This window comes from Phoca vitulina, unplaced genomic scaffold (genome assembly GCF_004348235.1).
Source record: "Phoca vitulina isolate PV1807 unplaced genomic scaffold, GSC_HSeal_1.0 scaffold59, whole genome shotgun sequence".
NCBI classification, from domain to species: Eukaryota; Metazoa; Chordata; class Mammalia; order Carnivora; family Phocidae; genus Phoca; species Phoca vitulina.
This window is the reverse complement of record NW_022589762.1, coordinates 8,905,738-8,929,671: the sequence shown is the minus strand read 5'-3', so window position 1 is coordinate 8,929,671 and position 23,934 is coordinate 8,905,738. Positions and strand designations below refer to the sequence as shown.

The following is a 23,934-nucleotide window of genomic DNA, read 5'->3' as shown; positions in this document are numbered from 1 at the left end:
CTTTAAAAATCTCTCAAGAAAAACATAACTGTGTGGTGATGGATGTTAACTAAACCCATTGTAGTAATTCTGCAGTATATACACATTGCAAATAATTGCTAATACCTTAAATTGATACAGTATTACATTTCAATTGTATCTCAATAAAGCTGGGGGGTGGGGCATGAGGCAAGCAGCCCCCAGCTCCAACTCCTTATCTGTCACAGCATTTGTGTGGAGGCCCATTTCTCCTCAAGCTGCTCCTAGCATACTAGCCAGGCCACTTCTGTCCAATGTTGCACTGCCATAATGGGTAATCTGCTCTAACATTCCTCTATCAGGTTGGCAGAGACTTTCTCAGGACAGCTTAGGTCTGATGCTCTTTCCATTCAATTTTCTTCTGTCATAGGTATCCTATGCTTTCTCCTGGCTACTGTTCCCTCTCCCTTGTACCCTTCACTGCCATCTTCTTCAAACACCTCTAGCTCATCTAACTCCATCTTAATGTCTGCCTGTCGGAGGATCCAAAGTAACACTAGCATGGATGCTTTAAACAATAAACTTTTTTAAAGACTGTATTTATTTGGGACACCTGGGTGGCTCGGTCAGTTAAGCGTCTGCCTTCGGCTCAGGTTATGATCCCGGGATCCTGGGATCGAGTCCTGCATCGGGCTCCCTGCTCAACGGGGAGCCTACTTCTCCCTCTGCCTGCAGCTCTCCCTGCTTGTGTGCTCCCTCTCTCTGATAAATAAAATCTTTAAAAAAATAAAAAATAAAGACTGCATTTATTTATTTCAGAGAGACAGTGGGGGAGAAAGTGAGAGTGGGGGGAGGGGCAAAGGGACAGGGAGAAAATCTCAGACTCAAGCACAGAGCCCAACAGGGGGCTGGATCCCACAACCGTGAGCTGCAGGAAGATGCATAACTGACTGAGCCACCCAGGCTCCCCTGAGCTAAGATTTTTAAAAAATATTTTTAAAGAGTTATCTTATAGGTGGTTGTAGGTCACCAAGAAAATTTAAAATTTTATGACTGAATCAGATTAGACCATCAGGAGGGTTTCTTACTGTGCTGGCTTTAATGGATTATATTTTAGTGTCACAGTACTGATCTACATTGTGGGATATCTCAAGATCAGAACATATTGCCTCTCCTGTGCAATAAATTTGCTTCTATCTATCTTAAGGTTACTAAGAATCTTCTAATTATCTTTAACATTTATTTTAGAGAGCAAGAGAGAGTGAGCACGCAAGTAGAGCTCAATCTCACGACCCTGAGCCAAAATCAAGAGTCGGGCGCCCAACTGACTAAGCCATGCAGCCCCCTCCCCCCGTAATTTTCTTATTCCACTCTTTGCCGATTTTGTTCCACCTCTAAGCAAATGTATAAGACCTGATAGTATGTATTTGCATGATTTTAATCCTTGTTTCAACCTATTTTTGCCCTTTATTTTGGCTTCTCTACCGTTTGATTTAATACATCTCTGTTAAGTCACATTAAATCATTTTTAGAAAACAAGTCACACTATCCTAAATTATTCCTTATGGTGCATGTTATGCATATACCTCACTTGTTTAATTCTCCTGATTTATAAGAGAAAGTATTTTTGTTATGAGCTGACAGGGAAAAACTGGAGAAAGTATGAAATAAAAGGTTTCTTATATAAAATTCCTTAGTCAATGAAGTGTGGAGACAAGGAATAATTAGTCTAGGAGAAATGCCACAAATGTGCACATGCACATACATGCATACACACTATGTTCCAACCACAAAATCTTATGAAAGGGGCTTAAGTAGGAACACCAAAAAGTAATCAAGAAAGAAAATCATATGTACTTCAATTCTGAGATGAAAAGATTCAGCAGCTCTTGAATAAGATATCAATAACCAAGATTTACATAATTAAAGATCAGTATTTATTATTCAACTATGTGTTAAGGACTATACATGTATTAAGCAAAGTTATACTTACACTTTAATCTAGTAAAGTAGGTACAATTATTTCCATTTTTTACAAATACTCTCCTATGGCTTGAAGAGGGTGATTTGTCCAAAGTCCATGTAACCAGTAAATAATGGAATTAGAATTTGTATCAATATCTGACTACAAAGAATATCAGTATTTTTTGTCCTAAGTACTAGGGCTGCCTCTGTATACACATACAGGCATCAGACCTCCTATAGTTCAAATATATTGGGTCAGACATGGTCTCTAGCTACAAGAAGATTAAAACATAGTGAGTGATGCTGTGATGAGTGTATGCCAGGGCGTTGTCAGAGGGAAGAGAAAAAAGCTGCATTTCTTCAGAGATTAAAAAAACACAGAAACCATTATTTAGCATGGACAGATAAAGTGGGATGGAAAAGGGCAGGGCTAAATCCATGTAATACATATTTACATGTAAAATGATACATATTTTAGTGCCTATGTACTAAGAGGAGAAGTAATCATTTCAGAACATATTATAGAAAAATCAGTATGTCAAGAACCAAAGGAGTTTGCAAAGTGAAGAAAAGGAAAGAATAAAGAGAATGACACATGTGGAGCTAGACTTCAAGTCTAGCCATACAGACTGAAGTGAATTCATATAAGATGGAGTGGGCAGGAATAACTGCCAAAAGAACAAATCACACTCCATACTATTTTATTCCCAATTCTGGTGTTTTTATTTTAGAAAACACATTGAATCAAACAGGTTAGAGCTACTGCTTCCTTGTTCTGGGTATTTCTATTCTCCATTTCAAAAAACATAGTCAAATCTATCTTCGTCCATTCTGTGAATGAAGTAATAAGCAAAAAGGATCACTGGTTACTTCAAAAGAACCTAGAGGGGAAAAACACATAGAGCTCACTTAAATCAGATTTAAACAGTCTTTGTAATTAAGATGAGAAAAAAGAAAAAGAGAATATTGAAAATTAAGTTGTGACAATAAAATACTACAAACTGTCTAGATTACCAAGGAAATTTACAATCGGTTTTTTTGTGATTACCACACTTTAACTTTGTGATCTCATCTGAAAAAGGTATACTAAGTATACTAAGGTATGGTCTGTTATTCTGACATATAAAGATGTATCAGCAATATTATCCCTTTACGATCCTATTAATATAGACAAGTGTTGATTTTAGTCAGAAAAACTGTACCAAGAGGAAAACCTTGAGGCAAAAATAATTCTTGTACAACATCACACAAAATAAAACATAAAATTATACCAAAATACCTGAACAAACAAAATTAAATTTAAATGTTATGTTCACCCTATTACCCTAGGTTACATTTTTTTTTTTTTTTAATTTTTATTTTAAGTAGGCTCCACGCCCAATGTGCGGCGTGAACTCACAACCCCGAGATCAAGAATCACACGCTCTACCAACCGAGCCAGCCAGGCCATCCCTAGGTTACGTTTTCAGTAAATTATACAATAAACAATATATTTTTGTTCAGATTAAAATTCAAGTTGGTCATCTTCTTTCAGTTCTAAAGCACTGTCATCTCTATATGAACTATATGAAAATTTTCGTGATAAAGACAAAACTGTTCAAAAAGATTTAGAAATTCTAACCATATTAACTTAGGCTGTGTAGTCTTGTGTTCCACATTGGGATACATAATGTCATTTGGCATTAGGATAAATATTTTTTAATAGAAGGTAAGTTCCTTTTACACTTTTTTTTAAAAAAAAGAAAAGAATACTGCATATTTAGTCAATGGTATCAGTTATTCTAGCTTCATGTTACTATTCATCCATGCTATACTAGATTTAAAGAATCCATTCCTCTTCTCCATTAACCAGAAATTACAAAGAACCAGAAGGCTTCTTTGTGTCTTAACAGGGGACACCTTTTCATTACCAAACCCTGTAAATGATGTACTCATTAATTTTACATATAAGCCATCTAAAATAGTCACCCACAGCTTGCCTTAATATCCTTTATTTGAACAGACTTCCCACCATATGAGATAACCACAAGCACAAATAGTGGTAACTTTTTATTGGTATACCACAGCTCTCATTACAGAGCATTTCATTTCTTCAGTTACTACAACAGATTTAGAAAGATACATGATATATAATGCAATGAGCACTTTATTAGCAGATAGGAGACTTGGGCCCTTGTTCTGGCTCTGTTATCTTGGGAAAGTTACTAACTTCTGTGAACCTTAGTTTCCTTACTAGCATATTCAAGATTATAATAATATAGCCTTTAAGCTTTCCAGCTTAAAAATTCTAAACTTCTATGGCAGGCACTTGTATGAGGTAGTTCAATCTGTTACTACATCTATTAATAGAAAACAGGACTCCTTTTCTTTAAATAATTTCTCCTCTGGATATCCTGTTTTCACCATCTATAAAATTTGAAAACAATTATTTGTGTGCTACTTTAATGAAGCTAATTAACACTTCTAAAATGTTTACATGTATATCCTAGAAAAAAAGACATATTATCTCACTTTTAACTTTTATCTGAAAGACTAAAGATTTATTTTCTCTCCAGTTATAAAATACCTAAGTCATAATGCTGTACTGCATATTTAAAAGTTGTTGAGAGTAGATCTTTAAAGTCCTCATCACAAGAAAAAAAATTCTGGGGCGCCTGGGTGGCTCAGATGGTTAAGCGTCTACCTTTGGCTCAGGTCATGATCCCAGGGTCCTGGGATCGAGTCCCATATTGGGCTCCTGGCTCAGCGGGGAGCCTGCTTCTCCCTCTCCCTCTCTCCCTGCTCATGCTCTCTCTCTCTGTATCTCTGTGTCTCGAATGAATAAATAAAATCTTTAAAAAAAAAAAAAATTCTGTAATTATGTATAGGGATGCATGTTACCTAGACTTACAATGGTGATCATTTCCCAATGTATATAAATATTAAATCCTGGTGTTGTACATCTAAAGCTTAGAGTGTATGTCAATTATATCTCAATAAAAAATTTATTCTCTAGTAAGTGTCTATAAAATAATAAGTGCTTTTTCTGATTTCAAAACTTGAAAAAATCCGAATCAATTTGAAGTCTAGATGAAATTAAGAATCACAGGACTTTTCCTTCTGTCCAAGTGATCTTAAAACAGCTTGTTTTAACAACAATAAAGACACTATAGTTAAAATAAACTTGTGGCTGAATGAATAAAAGAATCTGCCTCTTACTATAAATTTCAATGCTGAAATTTAATCTTACTAGGGACTTAAAAATCCCAATTTCTTCTATATAGCCTCTCTAAATTCTAAAAAAGTAATCACAGTGTTGATACTCTGATTAAAACGTCTTAAGGCAGTTGATGACGCAAAAAAAATAAAGCTGTTTACCCTGAAAGATATAGACATAGAGAATGCAAACGAAAGGGGGAGGATACACACATATAGAAAAAAAAGGAGCAGAGATGAAAAATGGCAATACTGGAAAAGTAAAATTCTGAGGGAATGAATGAGACAGGCATACAGGGAGACCAAGAGGAGGAAGAGATACAAAGACAGGGAGGAAAAAACACAACTAAAGAAAATGGAAGAAAGTAAGAGCAGAGACAGAAAAGCAACAAAGAAAGGTGAACAGAGTGGAACTGATGAGCAGACACAATGACAAGGAAATGGGACCAGATAGGTAAGACATAACTAGTTGAAGAAAAAATCATTTTTGCCCAGTAAGTTTTCCAAATTACCTACTTTTGTTGCTATCTCCCCAGTGCTGCCACTGAAAAAGACACTTTATTTTTTACAAAATGGTTAAACAATGTATATTTCATTTATCTTGCAGATTTTTAAAAATCTTGTTTATTGTAAGAGGCATAATTTTTGCCATCATTGAGGTTCACATATTGGATGTGAAATAACAACTTGATGGGGGAGGATTCTTTTATAATGTATACACCTATCAAATCATGTTGTACACTTTAAATATCTTACAATTGTCAATTATACCTCTATAAAGCTGGAAAAAGGTTCGTATGTAACAATATACTGGGGAAAGATCCCGAATTTTACATAATGCTAATTTTTTTTTTTTTCCCCCAAAGTAAAAAATGATAGTACCCTAGTTAGGCCAAATTCATCCCAAGGCAAGGACCTACAGAGCCATTTATAAATTCATACCACAATGGCATATAATACCACTAGACTGATAACACATTCTTAGTTGAAAATAACTTACCATTTAGAGTCAAAATCCAAACATTTTAGTCCTGTTTCCATTTTCTGCCCCCTTTGCTTCACTTGATATGTTATGCTCTATCTCTTCTATGTAGATTCTTTCAGTAGCCATCAATCTGAAGAATTCCTTCTTCTGCTGCCACCTACCAGTTTATCTCTCTGCTGCAGCAGAAGGGTATATAGAAAAAGTTCTTGCTTACTATTCAGATTAAATGGAAAAATTCCTTTAACATTTCATACTTTCACATGTGTAAGAGCTTCCTCACTGATTCCCCAAGACCTCCCCACCAAAGTCAAAACAACAAAAATCCCAATCACAGAAAATCAAATAATGTAATGTATGATCAATATTCATGCTAAGCTGGGAATTTTTTTTTTTAACTGGAATAACTGGAAACATTTAGACACTCAGCAGTTGCCATCTCAAGGAACCATTTCTTTTGTTATATTATCCTTTTTCACCTATCCCTACAATTTATGAATAAGTGTGCAATTTAAAATTTTAATGAGGTAGTCCACAATTCCTGCAAATTTTAAGTTCAGAGACTATTAAAGAATTGTGGAAGATGCAGCAATAAAGGAATTTTTAATAGTAATTCTAGAAACTAAAGATGTTAGGTGCTTTACCTGCATGAGTTTTCAATGTTCTGGACTGCTTATTGCCCAATGGCTCTGAATACATTAAAACACGAACACATACGCCACCTATATTTAAAATAGGGTAGCATTTGTATGCCCATATAAGCATTGGGTATATCTTTGTGCAAGAGTAATAAAGTCACCGAGTCCTTTTTAAAAGGACTGATCACAAATGCACACTTCCTCAAACTGTATACATACACAAAAAAACTAGGGTTGAAAAGGGAGACAGGGACAAATGTAATAGCAGTTGTAAAACTGGAAACTAACACAACATAAATGTTTTGTGTCCTGAGATTCATTTCTATTCCCATTCTCTTTGTCACTGAAGGTCTAGGTTTCAAGTTTATTCTGTATTAGCTACTAAAGAACACTATCCACTAATGAACTAGTAATAATAGTAATGGCTTGTTTTTGTTCCACCCTCCCACTACCTGTACCCCAAAACAGGTAGTTTTGCCAACATAAAACAAACATTGACATTAAGCACCAAAGGCTAGTCAACAGTGGCACTGCAGTGACATTGTTTCTACTTTCTCATTCCTTCCCCCGATCTCAAACCCCACCCCCTTTGACCTCTGTATATGGGATGAGCCTGAGCAGGAGAGTTGGTGATGTCAGGACTGCGCCGTTCCCACGGATGCTCCTAGAGGCCTGCTGTGCTTCTGGGAACTGGGGCACAGTGATGTCTGTCTGACTGAAACCTAAAACAACAACAATTCACCCCACCCCTCATGTTCCCAAACCCCACAATAGCAGCCAGGTATATATGCTATATAAGGCCCAGCTAATAAGTTTGAATATGGTGAAATCTGAAAGCAAGATCATTCTTAACAAGTCCATGATCTTCAGGGGGATAGCAGAATGGAGACTGTTAAATTCTCCATGTCCCATGCAATCACATAGTCCACACATTCTAACGCTGGCCATTCTTAGCAAGGGAACAAGGTTCTCTGGTACAAGCCTTTTTTAGTATCTATCATAAATTCCTTCAGGAGGCAGCTGGGATTCCTCTGTTAGTAAATTTTACTTCAACACATACATAATTTTGTCTTAAGACATTTAGGGGAGAAATGGCCCTATCTTATATAAGTGAATTGAAGCACAAAACAGGTTAATGATTTATTTTATGCCTTCAGCTGTAGAATGCATTATAAGCCACGATATCCTATTAGCTAACTAGTGAACTTAAAACCTCTTCAGATAGGATATCTAAAGTCACAGAATAAAATTGTGCAGAAATCTATCTTGAAAAGGTCCTGACCACTGTCACTAAAATTCTACCTAAGAGAAAGAGGATTATCTTCCCAATGATAACAACTCATATCAGAACTAAAACTCTAGGAATGACAGGAGAAAGGAGGAAAGGGCAAGGGACTGGGGTATACAGAGAAAGGTATACTACATTAACGGACAGGCTATATTAAAATGGACAAGTTGCATTCCTATTCCTGCCACTAAGCCCTTGGTTAATGGGCTTAATGATTTGTGCTTCAGAAATGCCCTCCAAACTGCTCAAACCTGTAATTTTTTAAATATTTGAACCATTATGATAACCTGAAACTGTTCACATCTATCTCTTTGTTAGAACTAGTGTCTTAGAAATGCTAAAATGATTAGTTCTGAAATCATACTGTTCCTAAAATAACTGAAATGCTTTCTATTTTCTTTGTCTCATCATTCCTTTTCACCTTTATAATGACGTCACAGAAAGAGAAGCACTAAGATCAACTCAACACTATGGTGAGTTTTTACCATATATATAACCTAGAACCTAATTTTACCTTTTCAAAACTCTAGTTTTCCATACCTGTCAACTCCTAATTGATGTCTTTATACTGTGAGCTCACTGTGTATTCGGAACACCAAACCCTGAAAAAGCTTAAGCCAGAGTAGCACAATGGAAGAAACAAACAAACCCAAAACAAAAACAAAGCCAAAAAAGTCACACTCTGAAATACTTAATTATAGACATATATGCAAGGAATGGAGTTATCTAAATGGCTAAAGTAAATCCCCAAAGAAAGTCCTGAGTTCATCCCAACCAATTCAAACTTTACCCCCAAAAGTTCTTCTTTAATCAAATTATTTGTTAGATATACTTAAGCGTTATTTTCTAATCAAGAGTTTTTACAAACCCATGGTTGCCTTTAAAGTACATAAAGAAAGAAAAATTTTTAAAAAGAAAGTAAAGTTAGCCTTGCGATGGAAAGAAAGGAGAGTCAAATTACCTGCAAGCAGGCTGGGGCTGTGCCTGAATCCAAACCGCTGCATTTACCATTCATTATACAGCTGCATTATTGGGGGAAGGGGAGTTTAGAAGGGCACTGACCCCGAAAGTTCTCAATACTTCTCACTCATCATCAGGAAGGGGGAAGAAGGAAAGTTTTTTCTCTGGGTATTTTTTTGTTTGTTTGTTTTTGTTTTTTTGGCTCCTGAAAAGGCTGGCAAAGAACAGTAACAGTGCAAGCAGTTAGAATATTTCTTTAAAAACAATTTTAAAAAATGCAAAACATTAAGGAATTTAAAACACCAAACTTCCGTTAATATAGAAAGAATTTTCACTAGAGTTAGGCAGCCACCCCAAAACAGCATGGCAAAAGGGCACTGATATAAAGGAAATAAAATACCACACAAAAATCCAAAACAAAACTAAAAACATTTCAAATTAAACCTGGAAGACTAGAAGATTCCAACAGCAGATTTCTGTCCACTACTGAAACATTCCAAAATCCAAGCTTCAAAGGCGCCTAAATGTATCTTAAATGAAACTTTTGTTTTTTTTTTTTTAAGAAAAAAAAAAGAAAGAAAGAAAGCAGTGAACCTGGTTATAAATCCTGCAATATATTACATTTAAAAATATCCTAGTACAACAAAAACAAATTTTAAATGAAATTAAACAAACAAACAAACAAATAAAAACAGTAGCAGCAGAGGTTACCTGTCTGAGCACCTACATTTTCTTAGGAGGGGATCGTGTCTCACCAGCCATATAGCCCATAAACCTTCTCAAAAAGAGTGAGCCAGGAGAAAAATGTAACACAAGATTTGATTTCACAATGTCTCTACGCTCCCCAGACCCCAAACTGGGGATTCACTGAATGAAGAGAATTTGTTTTTCCATTGTTTTCTTCTTGAGAAAAAGAGATGATTTTTAAAGTCAATTCTTTCAATGCCTTCGATACCTTCTCAAAAGTCTGATAAAGTGCTTGATGAAAGCAAGTCTCTTGGTGGATTTTTCTAACGTTCCAGCATATTTTCTTATTGATAGCATATACAGAAAGATTTCAAAGTTCAGTGAAGGAAAAGCCAGCAGAAATGACCAACCAATTATTAGGCACCAAAAAAAAAGAAAAAACTATTAAAAATTTTAAATGGAATAGTTCATGGGGGTGTGTGTGGCGGTGTGTGTGTGTATGTGTAGTCCAGTTTTCATCAGAGGTAACATAAAAACAATATCAGAAAGAATTACTTTTAAAATACAATTAAGAATTACAATTTTAACAATACACAATTTTACAATAGTTCAGATTTGGGCATGATAAGAATTACACATATTTGATAAATACATTTTTAGCTCTCATAATAGCAATGAAGATTATACAAAAGTTATTAAACAATATGAAAATATATTTAAGTTTCACTTATATATCTGGGGTGTTTCATCTGGGTTCTTCCAGAATGATTTGATCATATTCTTTACCTTAATTTTTGAGGGAGTTCAAGAAGATATTCATGTTTTTAAACGCTAAGATGATCATTCCTAACCTCTTTATTCTAACATGTGAGTGTATAAATCCAGAAATAGGTTGGTAAAGCTATGTTTTAATATAGTGTGAATGCACAAAAGATTGATCAGTAGTGAATAAAACTAAAGGTGAAATAATCTCACATAATTCTTATATTTGGTTAGTTTGGTAAAATAGTTTTAAAGGCTATCTACATTTTTCCTGACACCTTATCCCACCCAACAACAAACCCTGAGTTTTTCATCAAGTAGAGAGGGTGTTCTATTTATGTTTTAAAATTCATAAATCTATATACATGTGATATGTAAGTATTTAATGTATCATAATTTATGTGACAACCAGATGCTCTCTACACAATCATATGAATAACTTAATTAAGCACTTCTTTCTCCCTCATTTATTTCTCTATCCCAAATATGCATCCTCCTATGGTCATTCAGTGAAAGTACCACCAAGTATTTCTTTCTGTTAATGAGTCAGAGGTACTTATAGACATATGTAAGGCCCACAATAACCCTATGCAAATTCTTTTATATGAGATTAGAATATCTTAAAATAAATTAGAAAATCCTCTTATTATCATCTTTTTTCTGAGTTGAAATGAGACACTGCACAGATTAGAGGTACTATTCTATTTGCCAACAATCAACCTTTCACTCAATTTCAATATTATTTAATTCTATGGAAAAGAACAAATTTTATTACATTCCTTTTTAAAATGGGGGAAAAAACTGTACAAGCATGATCAAACCTCTGTTAGAGCTGGTTAATACTGATCTTTTATTATTGCCTCGAAGTCTCTCTAGTAGTGTCCGAGAAATTATGTTTAAGGTCCATCTGAAGGAAAAAAGCACTGGAGAGGCAAGAAAGGACTCAGGTAAAAGCTTCAGAGGATTGTAGTGAGATGGAACTTGCTGTTTAAAAAAATTACGTTGAGTTCTGGAGCATCTCCATTTCTTAACACACCTTCCAAACCCATTATTCAAATAGATTTACCCATGTTTTAAAGGCTCGTGTTATATGCCATTTTGGGGCTTTTATAAATTCAGAAAATAAAGGAATATAAAGAGTGGACAGTATTGAAGGCTTCAGAGTTGGGCTATAAGAGACTTAATACTGCAAAATAAGTCTCCAGACAAAAATGTCCAGTCCACCCCACCCTAAAACCTATGTGTAATAGGAGAAAATGCACAGCCAGAAGCATAGAAAAGCATGTAGCCTTAAATAAATCATACACTGAACAGTCTAGAACCAAAGAAAAAAACCAAACAACATACATATACATTAAAAGGCCTTAGAAGCATCTATTCTCTTTAAGTCTTTAGTGAGTACCTCTACCCCAGTGTAGTTATTTCTGTTATTTAAAGTAAAAACTGTGTTTCCCCATCATGCTCCATTTTCTAGAATCTATCCTTTTTGATTGGTTGGTGTAAACAAAAAGCAAAACACATACACATGCATGCGTGCACACACACACATATATATACTCCCTCCTAAAATGTGAAAAATGCAAATATATAATGCTGGTATTATAAAATCACTTCAGCTTTATACTTAAGAACTTATAGGCCCTTGATTTGCCCCCCAAAAATATTTTCCCTTGTCCTTATACTTTAAATGCCCAACCACCAAAAGAAAAAAGGAAAAAGGAAAAGGCTTTAAATGCACATGTTTCAAGTCAGTGTCTTGTTAACAAAAAGGTAGCACTTTCTTCACTTTGGCCATTGTTAAAGATGCAGGCATAGATCAGGGAATGTTAGACTAGCATGTATTAAAAAAAAATTGCAACATTAACAGAGCATGTATCTTTCAAAAAAGATTAAAACACTAACATATACAAGTCAATGCACATATTTTAAACTAGTGTAATTTTATCTACATTGGAGTAAATGTCATTTTGTGTACCAGACATTGCAATACTGTTCATTTCCCTTTCATCATACGAAAATGCCAATTCTGTCATTAAGAAACCTTTATTGGGTCATATTAATGTTGCCCTCCCACCCAAATTAAAGGAAAACCAAAAAACAGAAATAATAAATCCCAGTAAAAGAGTTCCTCAAGACTTCATAAACTATGAACATAAAGTTGCTAGTTAATATGGTAAAGGCAGAATTTTCAGATTTGTATGTAAAAATTCCTATAATTTAGGTAGATGTCTTCCTCTCATTACAAATCTTTGCAATGCAATGTGAAGTAACGCTACGACAAAATTTGTAGCAACTGTACAAAAGCAAAAGCAAGGGGCCATGAAAAAAAAGTTGTGTGTTCTTCATGACCTGAGAGCATACACATTGAGTAATTTTAAAGGGTTACAGAAGAGCCTGACATTTTTCTGTATCTCACCTCTTCTGCCATTCTATCTGTAGTATCTGTAAATGAAAGTCAGTAACATCTTAATAGCAGAGGTCGAGTCTATCTCCCCTTTCTTCTCTCCTAATTCTACTCAATTTTCTCTCATCTTCCTGAGTACCCTTCCATGAACAGCATTGCAAGTTGGTTTAAAAAAAAAAGAAAGAAAGAAAGAAAAAAAAGAAGAAAAAGAAAGTGAGTTTTACAAGGGTTTTGTTGGTTAATTATTTACCGGTGGAGTCACTCCACCAGGAGTTTGATTTCATTGGCTATCAGCTGGTTCATGTTGAATAGGCCCCCTGGGAGCTTGGTGAGTAGCTCTCGCTCCGTGCTTTCAGGGTCGCTGTCAACAGAGCTGGAACTTGCGCTCATGTTGTCGACAGCAGTGCTGGCTGGGGGACCCAGCTCCGGCTCACTAGTCTCACTGGCCGTGGACACCACGGAGAGCAGGGACATACGCCGGGTGAGCCGGCCAGAGGGCAGGAGGGAGGCGGCATAGTCCGCTATGATACCAGCTACATCTAGATTACAAGCCTTATCAAAGGCGATGAAACCTACATTTGCATTGGCCTCGCAGACACAGAAGGAGCCATCATCTTTCATCAACAGGTCAATGCCACACACATCCATCCCCAGGATATTAGACACCTGGATAGCTAGCTGCTTCCCTTGTTCACTCAAGGAGCACATCATCCCCACACCACCTGGCAAAAAAGAAACAACATAAGTTACCAAAATGATACATTTTTAGAGTAAAACTAAAGCTTGCCTCTAATGCTGATTGTCTTTTAAATTAGCAGTGATAACAAATGTGCCATTCTAGTGTAAAATTGTGACTTCCGAAATCTGTTTCCTTCATTAGAGAATCCCTGTCCAATTCAAAGAAATAACTTACTATTTTTTCAATATGCTTTTTCTGAAGACGGCATTAAACTTTCACAGAAACTTATTTTACTTGCAATAATATGGATCAAGGTGATATTCTTAAGACTTCATATTTCTATGAAGGCAGAGGAGAGTAGAAAACGGAGAGTATCAGGGAAAACTGTTACCTTCTCAAATAATAGGAGGAAACAGTGTCTGATTTAGGCATAGGGAAAGAAAAATTAACCACTAATGGAATGTAAAACTGTGGATGAGCATCCAGATTGACTGAGTTTGGGAACCGGGGTGGAAATGGTACCTTACAAAACAGCAAACACAAAATAAAACTGGAATAAAGGAATAACATGAATTGTATTGGCAATTACACTAAAGACAAACTGAAATTTCCCATGGAAAAGGTGGAAATTGGTCAGATTGGTATGAAAGACGAAGTTTATCTATATACTGTACCAAACAAAAAAATTTCTGAAAACTAAAGGGATGGGCAAAGAGATAAGGGACAAAGGCAAAAACAAACTTCACTTCATAGCTTTATACCTCTTGAATATAGTATATACCCACATACCCATTTTTCCTTTACTGACAATAAACAATCATGTGTTTGCCCAAACCAAACAAAGGGCGCCTGGGTGGCTCAGATGGTTAAGCATCTGCCTTCGGCTCAGGTCATGATCCCAAGGTCCTGGGATCGAGTCCCGCATCAGGCTCCCTGCTCCTTGGGAGCCTGCTTCTCTCTCTCTCTCTCTCTCTCTCTGTTTCTCATTAATAAATAAATAAAATCTTTAAAAAAAAAAAAAAGAGAAAGAGCATGTAAGTGGGGGGTTGGGACAGATGGAGGGAGAGAATGAATCCCAAGTAGGCTCCAAGCTCAGCTCAGCGTGGGATCTCAAAACCCTGAGATCATGACCTGAGCCAAAATCAAGAGTCAGGCGCTCAGCCGACAGAGCGGAGGTGTCCCAACAAATTATAAACACTTATAAAACACTTTTTACAGGCAACATTCTCTGACAATAACCCAAGAAGATTAGAAATTAGGAATTAATGATTTAAGTAACCAAAAGGTTATTAAGGACTTAGAAACTGATCCCCTAAATTAAAGGAAAACAAATACCATCTGTAAAAACACTTCATACCAAAACTTATTTTGAAATTAGAAAGAAATTAAGTACTCTAAAAAAAAGAAACTAAGAAGAAACTAGAAGAAACTAAGAAGAGAGACTTAATAAAGAAAAAAAGTTGAATGCCTAGAAAAGAAAAAAGAGAGGAGAAAAAAAATCCAAATGCTACTTTGACAAAATTATGAATGATATCAAAGAAAGAACTGCAGACAAAAGAAGAGATTCAAATAAACATAAGCAATCATCTCATGAAACTGAGACTGAGGCCTGCCTGAAACCTAAAACAAATGGCTGATTTATTTTTTTTTTAAAGATTTTACTTATTTGACAGAGAGAGAGACCGCAAGAGCAGGAACACAAGCAGGGGGAGTGGGAGAGGGAGAAGCAGGCTTCCGGCCGAGCAGGGAGACCGATGTGGGACTCGATCCTAGGACCCCAGGATCATGACCTGAACTGAAGGCAGATACTTAACAAATGAGCCACCCAGGCGCCCCACAAATGGCTGATTTCTAAAAAAACGAGAAATCATCATTCATCCAAGAAGAAGGAAACTTTATTAAACAGGCCAACTATTATTACAGAAGAGACTGGAAAGGTGATAAAAGAGCTACTTCCACAAAAAGAATCAGGACCGGATGGTTTCAAAGTGGAGTTTTCTTTAGCTATCCTTTATTCCGATGTTAACTTTACCTGTAGAATGCCCTAGGAAAAGACTGAAAATTTCCCAATACATTGAATAAAAACCAATGTTATATAACCTTGATCAAGTGATTTTAAAAAGTAACATTATAGACCAATCTTTAATTATTAAAATAGATGTAACTATTTTACATGAAATACTAAAGGAATCCCAATTTACAAATATGCTAATACCTATTTAAAGAAGGTTTATTCTAGAAATGCAAGGGTAGTTCAAAACTGTTTTAAATCTAAAATTTATCAACATAATCCATTACACATAAAGAAATTAAAGGTGGAAAACACACTAATGATCTTATCAATACAAGGATTCCAAAAGACACTGGATAAAATTAGACAATCATTCCTACTTAAAAACTCTAGCAGAATAGAGTTACTTAAGTATTCTAAATAGCAAATTAAATCTATTTCAATGAAAATCAGAAACTTAGGAGCACCTGGGTGGCTCAGTCATTAAGCGTCTGCCTTCGGCTCAGGTCACGATCCCAGGGTTCTGGGATCGAGCCCCGCACTGGGCTCCCTGCTCTGTGGGAAGCCTGCTTCCCCCTCTCCCACTCCCCCTGCTTGTGTTCCCTCTCTTGCTGTGTCTGTCAAATAAATAAATAAAATCTTAAAAGAAAAGAAAAGAAAAGAAAAGAAAATCAGAAACTTAGATACTTACAATCATTACTTAACACTGTACCAGAGGTTCTAAAGCGGTGGTTCTCAACAGGGGAGAATTTAGAAACTGAATGGTGGCATTTTGGGCTGTTCAACTGAGATTAGAGGAGGAGGGCTCTATGGCCGACATTTAGTGGTTATTGGTCAGAAATGTTAAACAAAAAAGATGACAAATATAATAAAAAGCAATTCATATACAAGTACATGTAAATTACCAATAAGCTATGAAAAGATACTCCCATCATTAACAGGGAAATAAAATTAAAGTTAACAGTGAGATAGCATTTTGACTCCCATTAGATGGGCAAAAACTTAAGATAAAAAAAGGAACAGTGCTTGTAAGGCGGAGATGAAAAAAGGGTATTTTAATATGTCAGACGTAAAAATACACTGATAGCCTTCTGGTAAATTACTCTGGTCACATCTATAAAAATTAAAAATATTTTGACCCAGCAATACCAATCTTGAGACTCCTCAACACAGAAGTACCAGTATGTAAAAGCATTATTCACAAAGATATGTATTTAAAGTAACATGCTCACAGTGGCGAAAAACTGAAAATAAGGGCAAATCAATAAAGGGACAGATGTATATATAGTAGGGGAAAGGAGAGTAGAAGAGGTAAGGAAAATGGGGGGGATGAAAAGGATGACATTTAAATGATTTTATAAAATTATTTCTGTGTATAAAATTATTTAAAATATTTTAAAGTCGACCAAAACCTATTCATTATGGAAAAACCAAAAGTCTCTGCAAAAATAGCTTGAAAGCTGATTTCCAGTACTAACCATAATTATCTAACCTTTAGTTAACTATCCATCAGATGTGTCTAGGTAATTTCACATAACTGAGATCATAATATAGTTAATAAACATTAAGAAGAGTACAGAGGCACACAGCTTAACAGTTTTTTAAAAAGGCTATTTTCATGTCATTTCCTTGAAAATCTAAATGGTATCTGCATAGCTTCCATGTAATTTTTCCAATTTTGGAAATCAACATATTCAAAGAGTGGTTAAGAGGACAACTCTGGAGCCAAATAATACATTTGCATTCTGGCTCCACGATTATTAGATCTGTACCTTGAGCAAGTTACTTAACTGTTCTGGGCCTTCCTCATCTCTAAAATGGGAATACTAACAATACCTAGCAATATCTAAAGAAGTTAATAGTCATTAAGCACTTACTACAGTACCAGAACTGAAGAGATATAGTTACCTTTACTGTAAATACTGAATGTAAGAGAATATTCATATAAAAAAGGCCTCTGAACAACTTGCTGCCAGAGGGGAGGGGGTAGGGGAGATGGGTAAAATAGGTGAAAGGGATTAAGAGGTACAAACTTCCAGTTATAAAATAAAGAAGTCATGGGGGTGCCTGGGTGGTGCAGTCCTTAAGCACCTGACTGGTTTCGGCTCAGGTGGTGATCTCGGGTTCATGAGATTGAGCCCTGCCTTGGGGCTCTCCCTTCCTCTTCCCCACCCGCCCTCCCCTGCAAGCATGTGTAAATCTTTTTAAAAACTAAATGAATAAATAGGTCATAGAGATGAAAGATATAGATGAAGGGAATATAGTCAGTAACATTTCAATAATGTTATACGGTGACTACTATGCTTGTTGTAGTGAACATCGAGTAATTTACAGAATTATCAAATCACTGTGTTGTACACCTGAAACTAGTATGTCCACTACACTGCAATGATAAGTATTTTTAAAATGTGAGATTACACACACACACAAAGGAATATTTTTTAGCCATAAAAAAAAAAAAAAGAAATCCTACCATTTGTAGCATGGATATATATTGAGGGCATTATACTAAGTGAAATAAGTCACAGAAAGGCAAAAACTGTATGACTATATGTGGAATTGAAAAAAAAAAAAAGCTCACAGAGAACAGATTGGTGGTTGCCAGAGGGGGGTCGGGGGGAGGAGGCAGGGGAAATGAAGGTGGCCAATGGGTATGAGCTGCCAGTTATAAGATGACTAACTTCTGGGGATATAATGTATAGACTGATGACTATTGTTAACAATACTATATTACATATTTGAAAGCTGCTGAGAGTAGTTTTTTTTTTTTTTTTAAGATTTATTTTTATTTCAAAGAGAGTGAGAGAAGCAGACTCCCTGCTGAGCACAGAGCCCCACAACACCGGGCTTGATCTCACAACCCTGAGATCCTGACCTGAGCCAAAATCAAGAATCAGACACTTAACTGGCTGAGCCATCCACACGTCCCAAGACTAGATTTTTTTAAAGTTCTCACCACACACACACTCCAGTAATAAATGAAGCAATGGATGTGTTGACTAATCTTATTGGGGTAATCATTTTGCAATATATAGATATATAAAATCACTATGTTGTACATTTCAAACTACACAATGTTATATGCCAATTATATCTCAATAAAGATAGAAAAATAAATATCTGGATTACCAAAAAAAGAGGGGCCTCCCTGGGGATAGAATAATGAGGGCATTCCATTTTGAAGAATAAGGTAGAGGTGCTCTTGCTCTATCAGATATTTAGGCATAATACTAGAGGACTTAAGATTGATAATCATATAGGGAATGAAGAGTATATAAAACAGACCAGAGGACCCTGAAACAGAAGGAAAATAGCATTACAAATCAGTAATGAACAGGCTATTCAATAAATAGTGCTGGGAAAACCAGCTGTTACTCATTTGGAAAAAAGAAAATGGAATCCCTATCTTACACTGAACAACAAAATCAATTTCAGGTAGCTTAACAACCTAAACACGGTAAGTGAAACTTCAAAAACTTTTAGAGGACTATACAAGAATAGAACACAACCACAGGGTGAAAAAGAATTTCTTCAATAAAAAATAATGTAAAGAAAACCATGAATATGCTTGACACTAAAACTGAAAACTTCTGTTCACTAAAATATATAAACCAAAAAGATGAGGAGAGCCTGGGTGGCTCAGTCGGTTAAGCAGCTGCTTTCGGCTCAGGTCATGATCTCAGGGTCCTGGGATGGAGCCCCACTTCGGGCTCCCTGCTCAGCAGGGAGAGTATGCGTCTCCCTTTCCCTCTGCCTCTCCTCTCTCTCTCTCTCAAATAAATAAATAAAATCTTTGGAGAAAAAAAAAAGATGAGGTATCATAAGCTGGGATGAAAACTGCATTTACAATTCATGTAAATGATGAAGGATTTGAAATCAGATTATATACAGGACTCTTTTTTCAAGTCATGTTAAAAAAAGAAAAAAAAATTCCAATAAAAAAGGAGGCAAAGGACCTCAACAGGCAATTCACAGAAGATAGATGAAGAGGGTCTGAGGTACAAATTAAAGTAACATGATATAATGTCACACCAGTCTGACAAAATGTTTAAAGTCTATCAATATCACAAGTAGGTAAGAAGGTGGTTCTACAAGAAAGAAACATTATATGATAACTTTGGACACTCATTTGGTAATATCTAGTAAAGGTGAAGTTGTGTAATTCACTAGGATACAGAAATCACTTCTGAGTGAATGGGCTAACCTACAAACACAATTGGCCCTGTATCTAAGGACACAAAAAAATTTTCATAGCAACACTGCTTGTAAAAGGCCCAAATTGGAAGCAGTCAACAGGTAAATTTATGCAGCAGGGAAAATTAATCAACTACTGCTACAATGTTGACATCGATGAATCTCAAAAATGATGCTAAGTGAAAAAAAAAGAAAGTTATAAATCATTTATATAAAGTTTTATGACACACAAAACAATACCTTGTTGAGGAAGACAGAAGAACTGAAAGTACTTTTAAGGTAAAAAGAAACATCAAGTTCAGAACTTGGGGAGAAGAGGGAGAAATGACCAGGAAGGGGAGTAAACAGAGAATGTAATTAAATTAACTTATTTCTCAAGCCAGCTAATGGTTACAAACGATTATATTATCCTTCATACTTTCCTGTAAGCCTCAGTTACTTCAAAATTTAAAAAGTATCACTTCTTAATATAAAATTAACTTACCTTTTTAGTTTCTTTGCTTAAAGTATAAAAAGTAATTGTTAATTAAATCTCATGGTAGAAAAGTAAGAAGGTAAAGGTGTTCCAGAAATGAAAAGATGCTATTCAGCTCTGTAGCAGCTAATAAGCATAGTATGACGGGATGGAAAATGTAAAATGGGATATGAAGAACTAATGCCAGGAGGCAGAAATTATTTTTCAAAAGTACAAAAGAGGCTTTATATCACTATTAGCTTTTAAATTCCCTGTGCTCCTATTCTATGCACTATGCTGAATTTCACATTTATCAATATTGTTTTTTTACAGTTTACTACATAAATTTATATTCCCAGCAAACTATTATTGATTTTTGCGTATATTTAAATTTTATATAAATGGAAGCATACTATATGTATTCTCCTCTGTGACTTTCATTTCTTCTCTCAACATTATGTTTCTGAGATTTGCCCCTGAGGCTGTAATCTCAGAAGTAAGTAGGGGTCAAATCACGCAGGGCCTGTTAGTCTACTGTAAAACCACTATAGACTACTGTACTTTGAATGAAGCAAGGAACTACTGGAGGATTTTAAACAAAGCCTGACTTGATTTGACTTGTATTTTAAAAAGATCTATCACATCACTGCTGTGTTAGAAACAGACTGTAGGACAATAAGGATGGAAGCAAGAGGACCAATTAGGGGCGACTACAAGTAATCCAAATAAGGTAAGACAATATTAATGGCAGAGATAATGAGAAATTGTCAGATTTGGATACATTTTGAGAGTAGAAATAAAGAAATTAGAATCTGACAGTTTTTATATGTGGTATAAGACTCAATGACTAAGTATTTTGGTCTAAATTGGGAGAGACAGAGTTGCCATTAAATGATAAGGAGAATGGGGGGTAAAATACACTGGGAGGGGGAGTTTTATCGGGAGTTCACTTTTGGACAGGATTAAAATGTCTGTTAGACAACTACTGGTAGATACTGAGTAGACATTTATATGTACTTGGAGTTCAGGAAGAAAGCCTAAGGTAGAGATATAAATTTGAAAATAACAACACAGATAGTATTTAGAGCCACAACCAGATCAGATGACTAAGATGAAATACACAGAAAAGAAAAAACTCTAAGGCACTTCAACAATAAGAGATCAAAAAATACACATTAAAGTAAATCAAAAGCAGTAATCTTGTTTGGACCAATGGGTAAAACAGGTTAGGACCCAGCTTGAGTGAACTCCAATTACACACAAAATAAGTATTATCGCCAAAGATGGAATTTTTAACTCTGGTCAGACATTTCATACAAGTGTGAATTGGGTTACAAATTGAGCATGGGTAAAAGCAAATTTATGTTTCAGAGAAATCCAATTTTATTACTAGAAAAATAACTCAAAAGTATATTATATTCATTGTAAGTCTACTCATCATAGTTACAAGTGAAAGATAATGTTTTTCAACTTACTAAGTAAAAAGACCTGTAGTTATATATGAATACTCACTGGACAAGCTATAATATTATATATACTAGAAAGACACCTGCATTGTTTTTACCTAGTGAGCAGTTGCTCTGCATCCTTCCATCTGTTGAACAACGTAACATGGTGCCAACCACACGGCCTCCCACAACAATGACACGCACATCCCGTCCATGAGATTCCTTAATATACTTCTGGAACAGGTATGGAGCTTCATGGCGAATAAGATGGCTTAGATCAGCCAAATGGTGCTTATCTCGAGCCAAGAAAACCGCTTTGCCTGTGGTTGAAAAAGAATACAAAATATATGTAAGTCAAACTCTGAGCAGTTGATATGTATCACCTGCATCTTCTTGGGTCTCAACCTGCTCTTTCAGGATCTATTACTTTCTAACCAAAGTAACAGTTATGGTAATGAGTAAACAATGCAAAAATGTGTATAAAGTTAATACTCTCCTACCACTCCCTTAATTCCTACATTAATCTAGAATTTATTTCGGTATATGTCATGAAGTAGGGGTCTAAGATTTGTACTCCTCCAGGTGAGCCAATAATGCCAGCCTCATTTACTAGCAAAACATTTCCCTCTGAGTAAAAACAAGTCTCACATATTATTATACAATATATATAACACTTGCATAGAATAAAATAGTATGTTACTACATACCTAGTTTTATTTCTGAGTTCACTAGACAATTCCTTTACTGTATTTGTCAATTTCTATGATAAAACAAGTGGCTGTTTTTAAAGCATGGGTATGGGGCGCCTGGGTGGCTAAGTTGGTTAAGCATCTACCTTCAGCACAGGTCATGATCCTGGAGTCCTAGGATCCAGCCTGCATCAGGCTCCCTGCTCAAAGGGAGACTTTCTCCCTCTCCCTCTGCCCCAATGCCCGCCTGTGATCGATCTCTCAAATAAATAAATAAATAAATACATAAAATCCTTTAAAGACAGTAAAATAAAATGGGTACAAATCCTTTGACATTCTTCCCACTGAGAAGAGAGGGAATCTTTGTCCCTTCCCTTTGAATCAAGGAGGGGCTGTGATTGCTTCGAACAATGGAACACAGCAGAAGCTTTTCTGTATGACTTCTGAGGCTAATTCATAAAAGATCATGTCGCTTCTGTGTTCACTGGAGCCTCTCTGTGGAGCCCTAAGACTTCTTGGCTGCCATACTGGAGACCTAATGATAAACAATACATTCGACAGCCCCAGCTGAACCTCGATCCAACTATCTCTGTCAAGGCATCAACCTTTATGAAGTACCTGGATTCATGAAAATTTTGAAAATGAAATCCTTACTATTCTATAGCTTCATAGCTTTGCTTTATATATTTAAGTCTTCAAACTATATAAATTGGGACAGGGATCACTGCAGTTAGTGATCCAAGGTCCTTGCATTGTTAAAGAGAAAGATAAAAATATAATTTGAAGGTTGGTCTAAATTAAATATGCATCTTAAAATCTCCAGGACAACCACTAAATGAACAGAAATAGCTTCTAGGGGCACCTGGGTGGCTCAGATGGCTAAGCGTCTGCCTTCGGCTCGGGTCATGATCCCAGGGTCCTCGGATCGAGCCCCACATCGGGCTCCTGGCTCAGCAGGGAGCCTGCTTCTCCCTTTCCCTCTGCCCCTCTCTCTCTATCTCTGTGTCGCAAATGAATAAATAAAAAATCTTAAAAAAAAAAGAAATAGCTTCTAGCCAAAGTGAACAACTCACAGTAGACTTCCATAAGTTTGAAGTACCATGTACCAACAATTTCCTTCTATTCTCCCAAAGTCCTTTCAAAAGCTATTCATTTCAATTGTTAAGACTACTGTCTAGTCAATAACCATAAGGAAATACAAAGAAAATAATAGCAATGATCAGATTAAGAAAAATTTATTTTGTATAATCACCCTTATTAATTCTCAAGAGTAATCTCAAAATGATGTACCATAGTAACAATTCATACACACCTCTATGACCTCGAGTATTCTTCACTACCATTGGAAACTCCAGTACTTCTGCTTCATCAATCATTTTAGCAAAATTTTCATGACCGCCTGGTTTGAGCAAAAAAGAAATTAAAAACAGTAACACAGGTGTTATGTGGTAAGTTTTATCTATACTAAAGTCAGCAACACAGAGGAGGTACAAGGTTAAGAACCTGATGGCTAAATTTTGTTTTTCTTAAAGAAAGTAATTAAAAGTCGAGGGGTGCCTGTAGCGCCCGGGTGGCTCAGTCAGCTGAGCATCTGCCTTCAGCTCAGGACATGATCCCGGG

At 35.8% G+C, this 23,934-nt stretch overlaps 1 protein-coding gene and 1 long non-coding RNA gene across 5 annotated transcripts in view; both read right to left on the bottom strand.

Moving 5' to 3' along the window:
• Positions 1-1,056: 1,056 nt before the first annotated feature.
• LOC116623514 lies at positions 1,057-8,977 on the bottom strand. Its single transcript, XR_004297724.1, has 3 exons — positions 6,745-8,977; positions 6,119-6,279; positions 1,057-2,804 (listed from the first exon to the last, which is right to left on the bottom strand). It is a non-coding gene; the product is annotated as an uncharacterized LOC116623514 (long non-coding RNA).
• A 3,952-nt stretch (positions 8,978-12,929) lies between these two features.
• The window catches only part of RIMKLB (ribosomal modification protein rimK like family member B), a 61,912-nt gene continuing 50,907 nt past the window's right edge, over positions 12,930-23,934 (bottom strand). For all 4 annotated transcript variants that reach the window (XM_032390739.1, XM_032390742.1, XM_032390740.1 and 1 more), the window contains 3 exons: positions 23,627-23,713; positions 21,742-21,945; positions 12,930-13,561 (listed from right to left, as the gene is read on the bottom strand). In XM_032390739.1, coding sequence (XP_032246630.1) covers positions 13,098-13,561; positions 21,742-21,945; positions 23,627-23,713 — 755 coding nt within the window. In that variant the 3' untranslated portion in view covers positions 12,930-13,097. The remainder of the gene's footprint in view (positions 13,562-21,741; positions 21,946-23,626; positions 23,714-23,934) is intronic.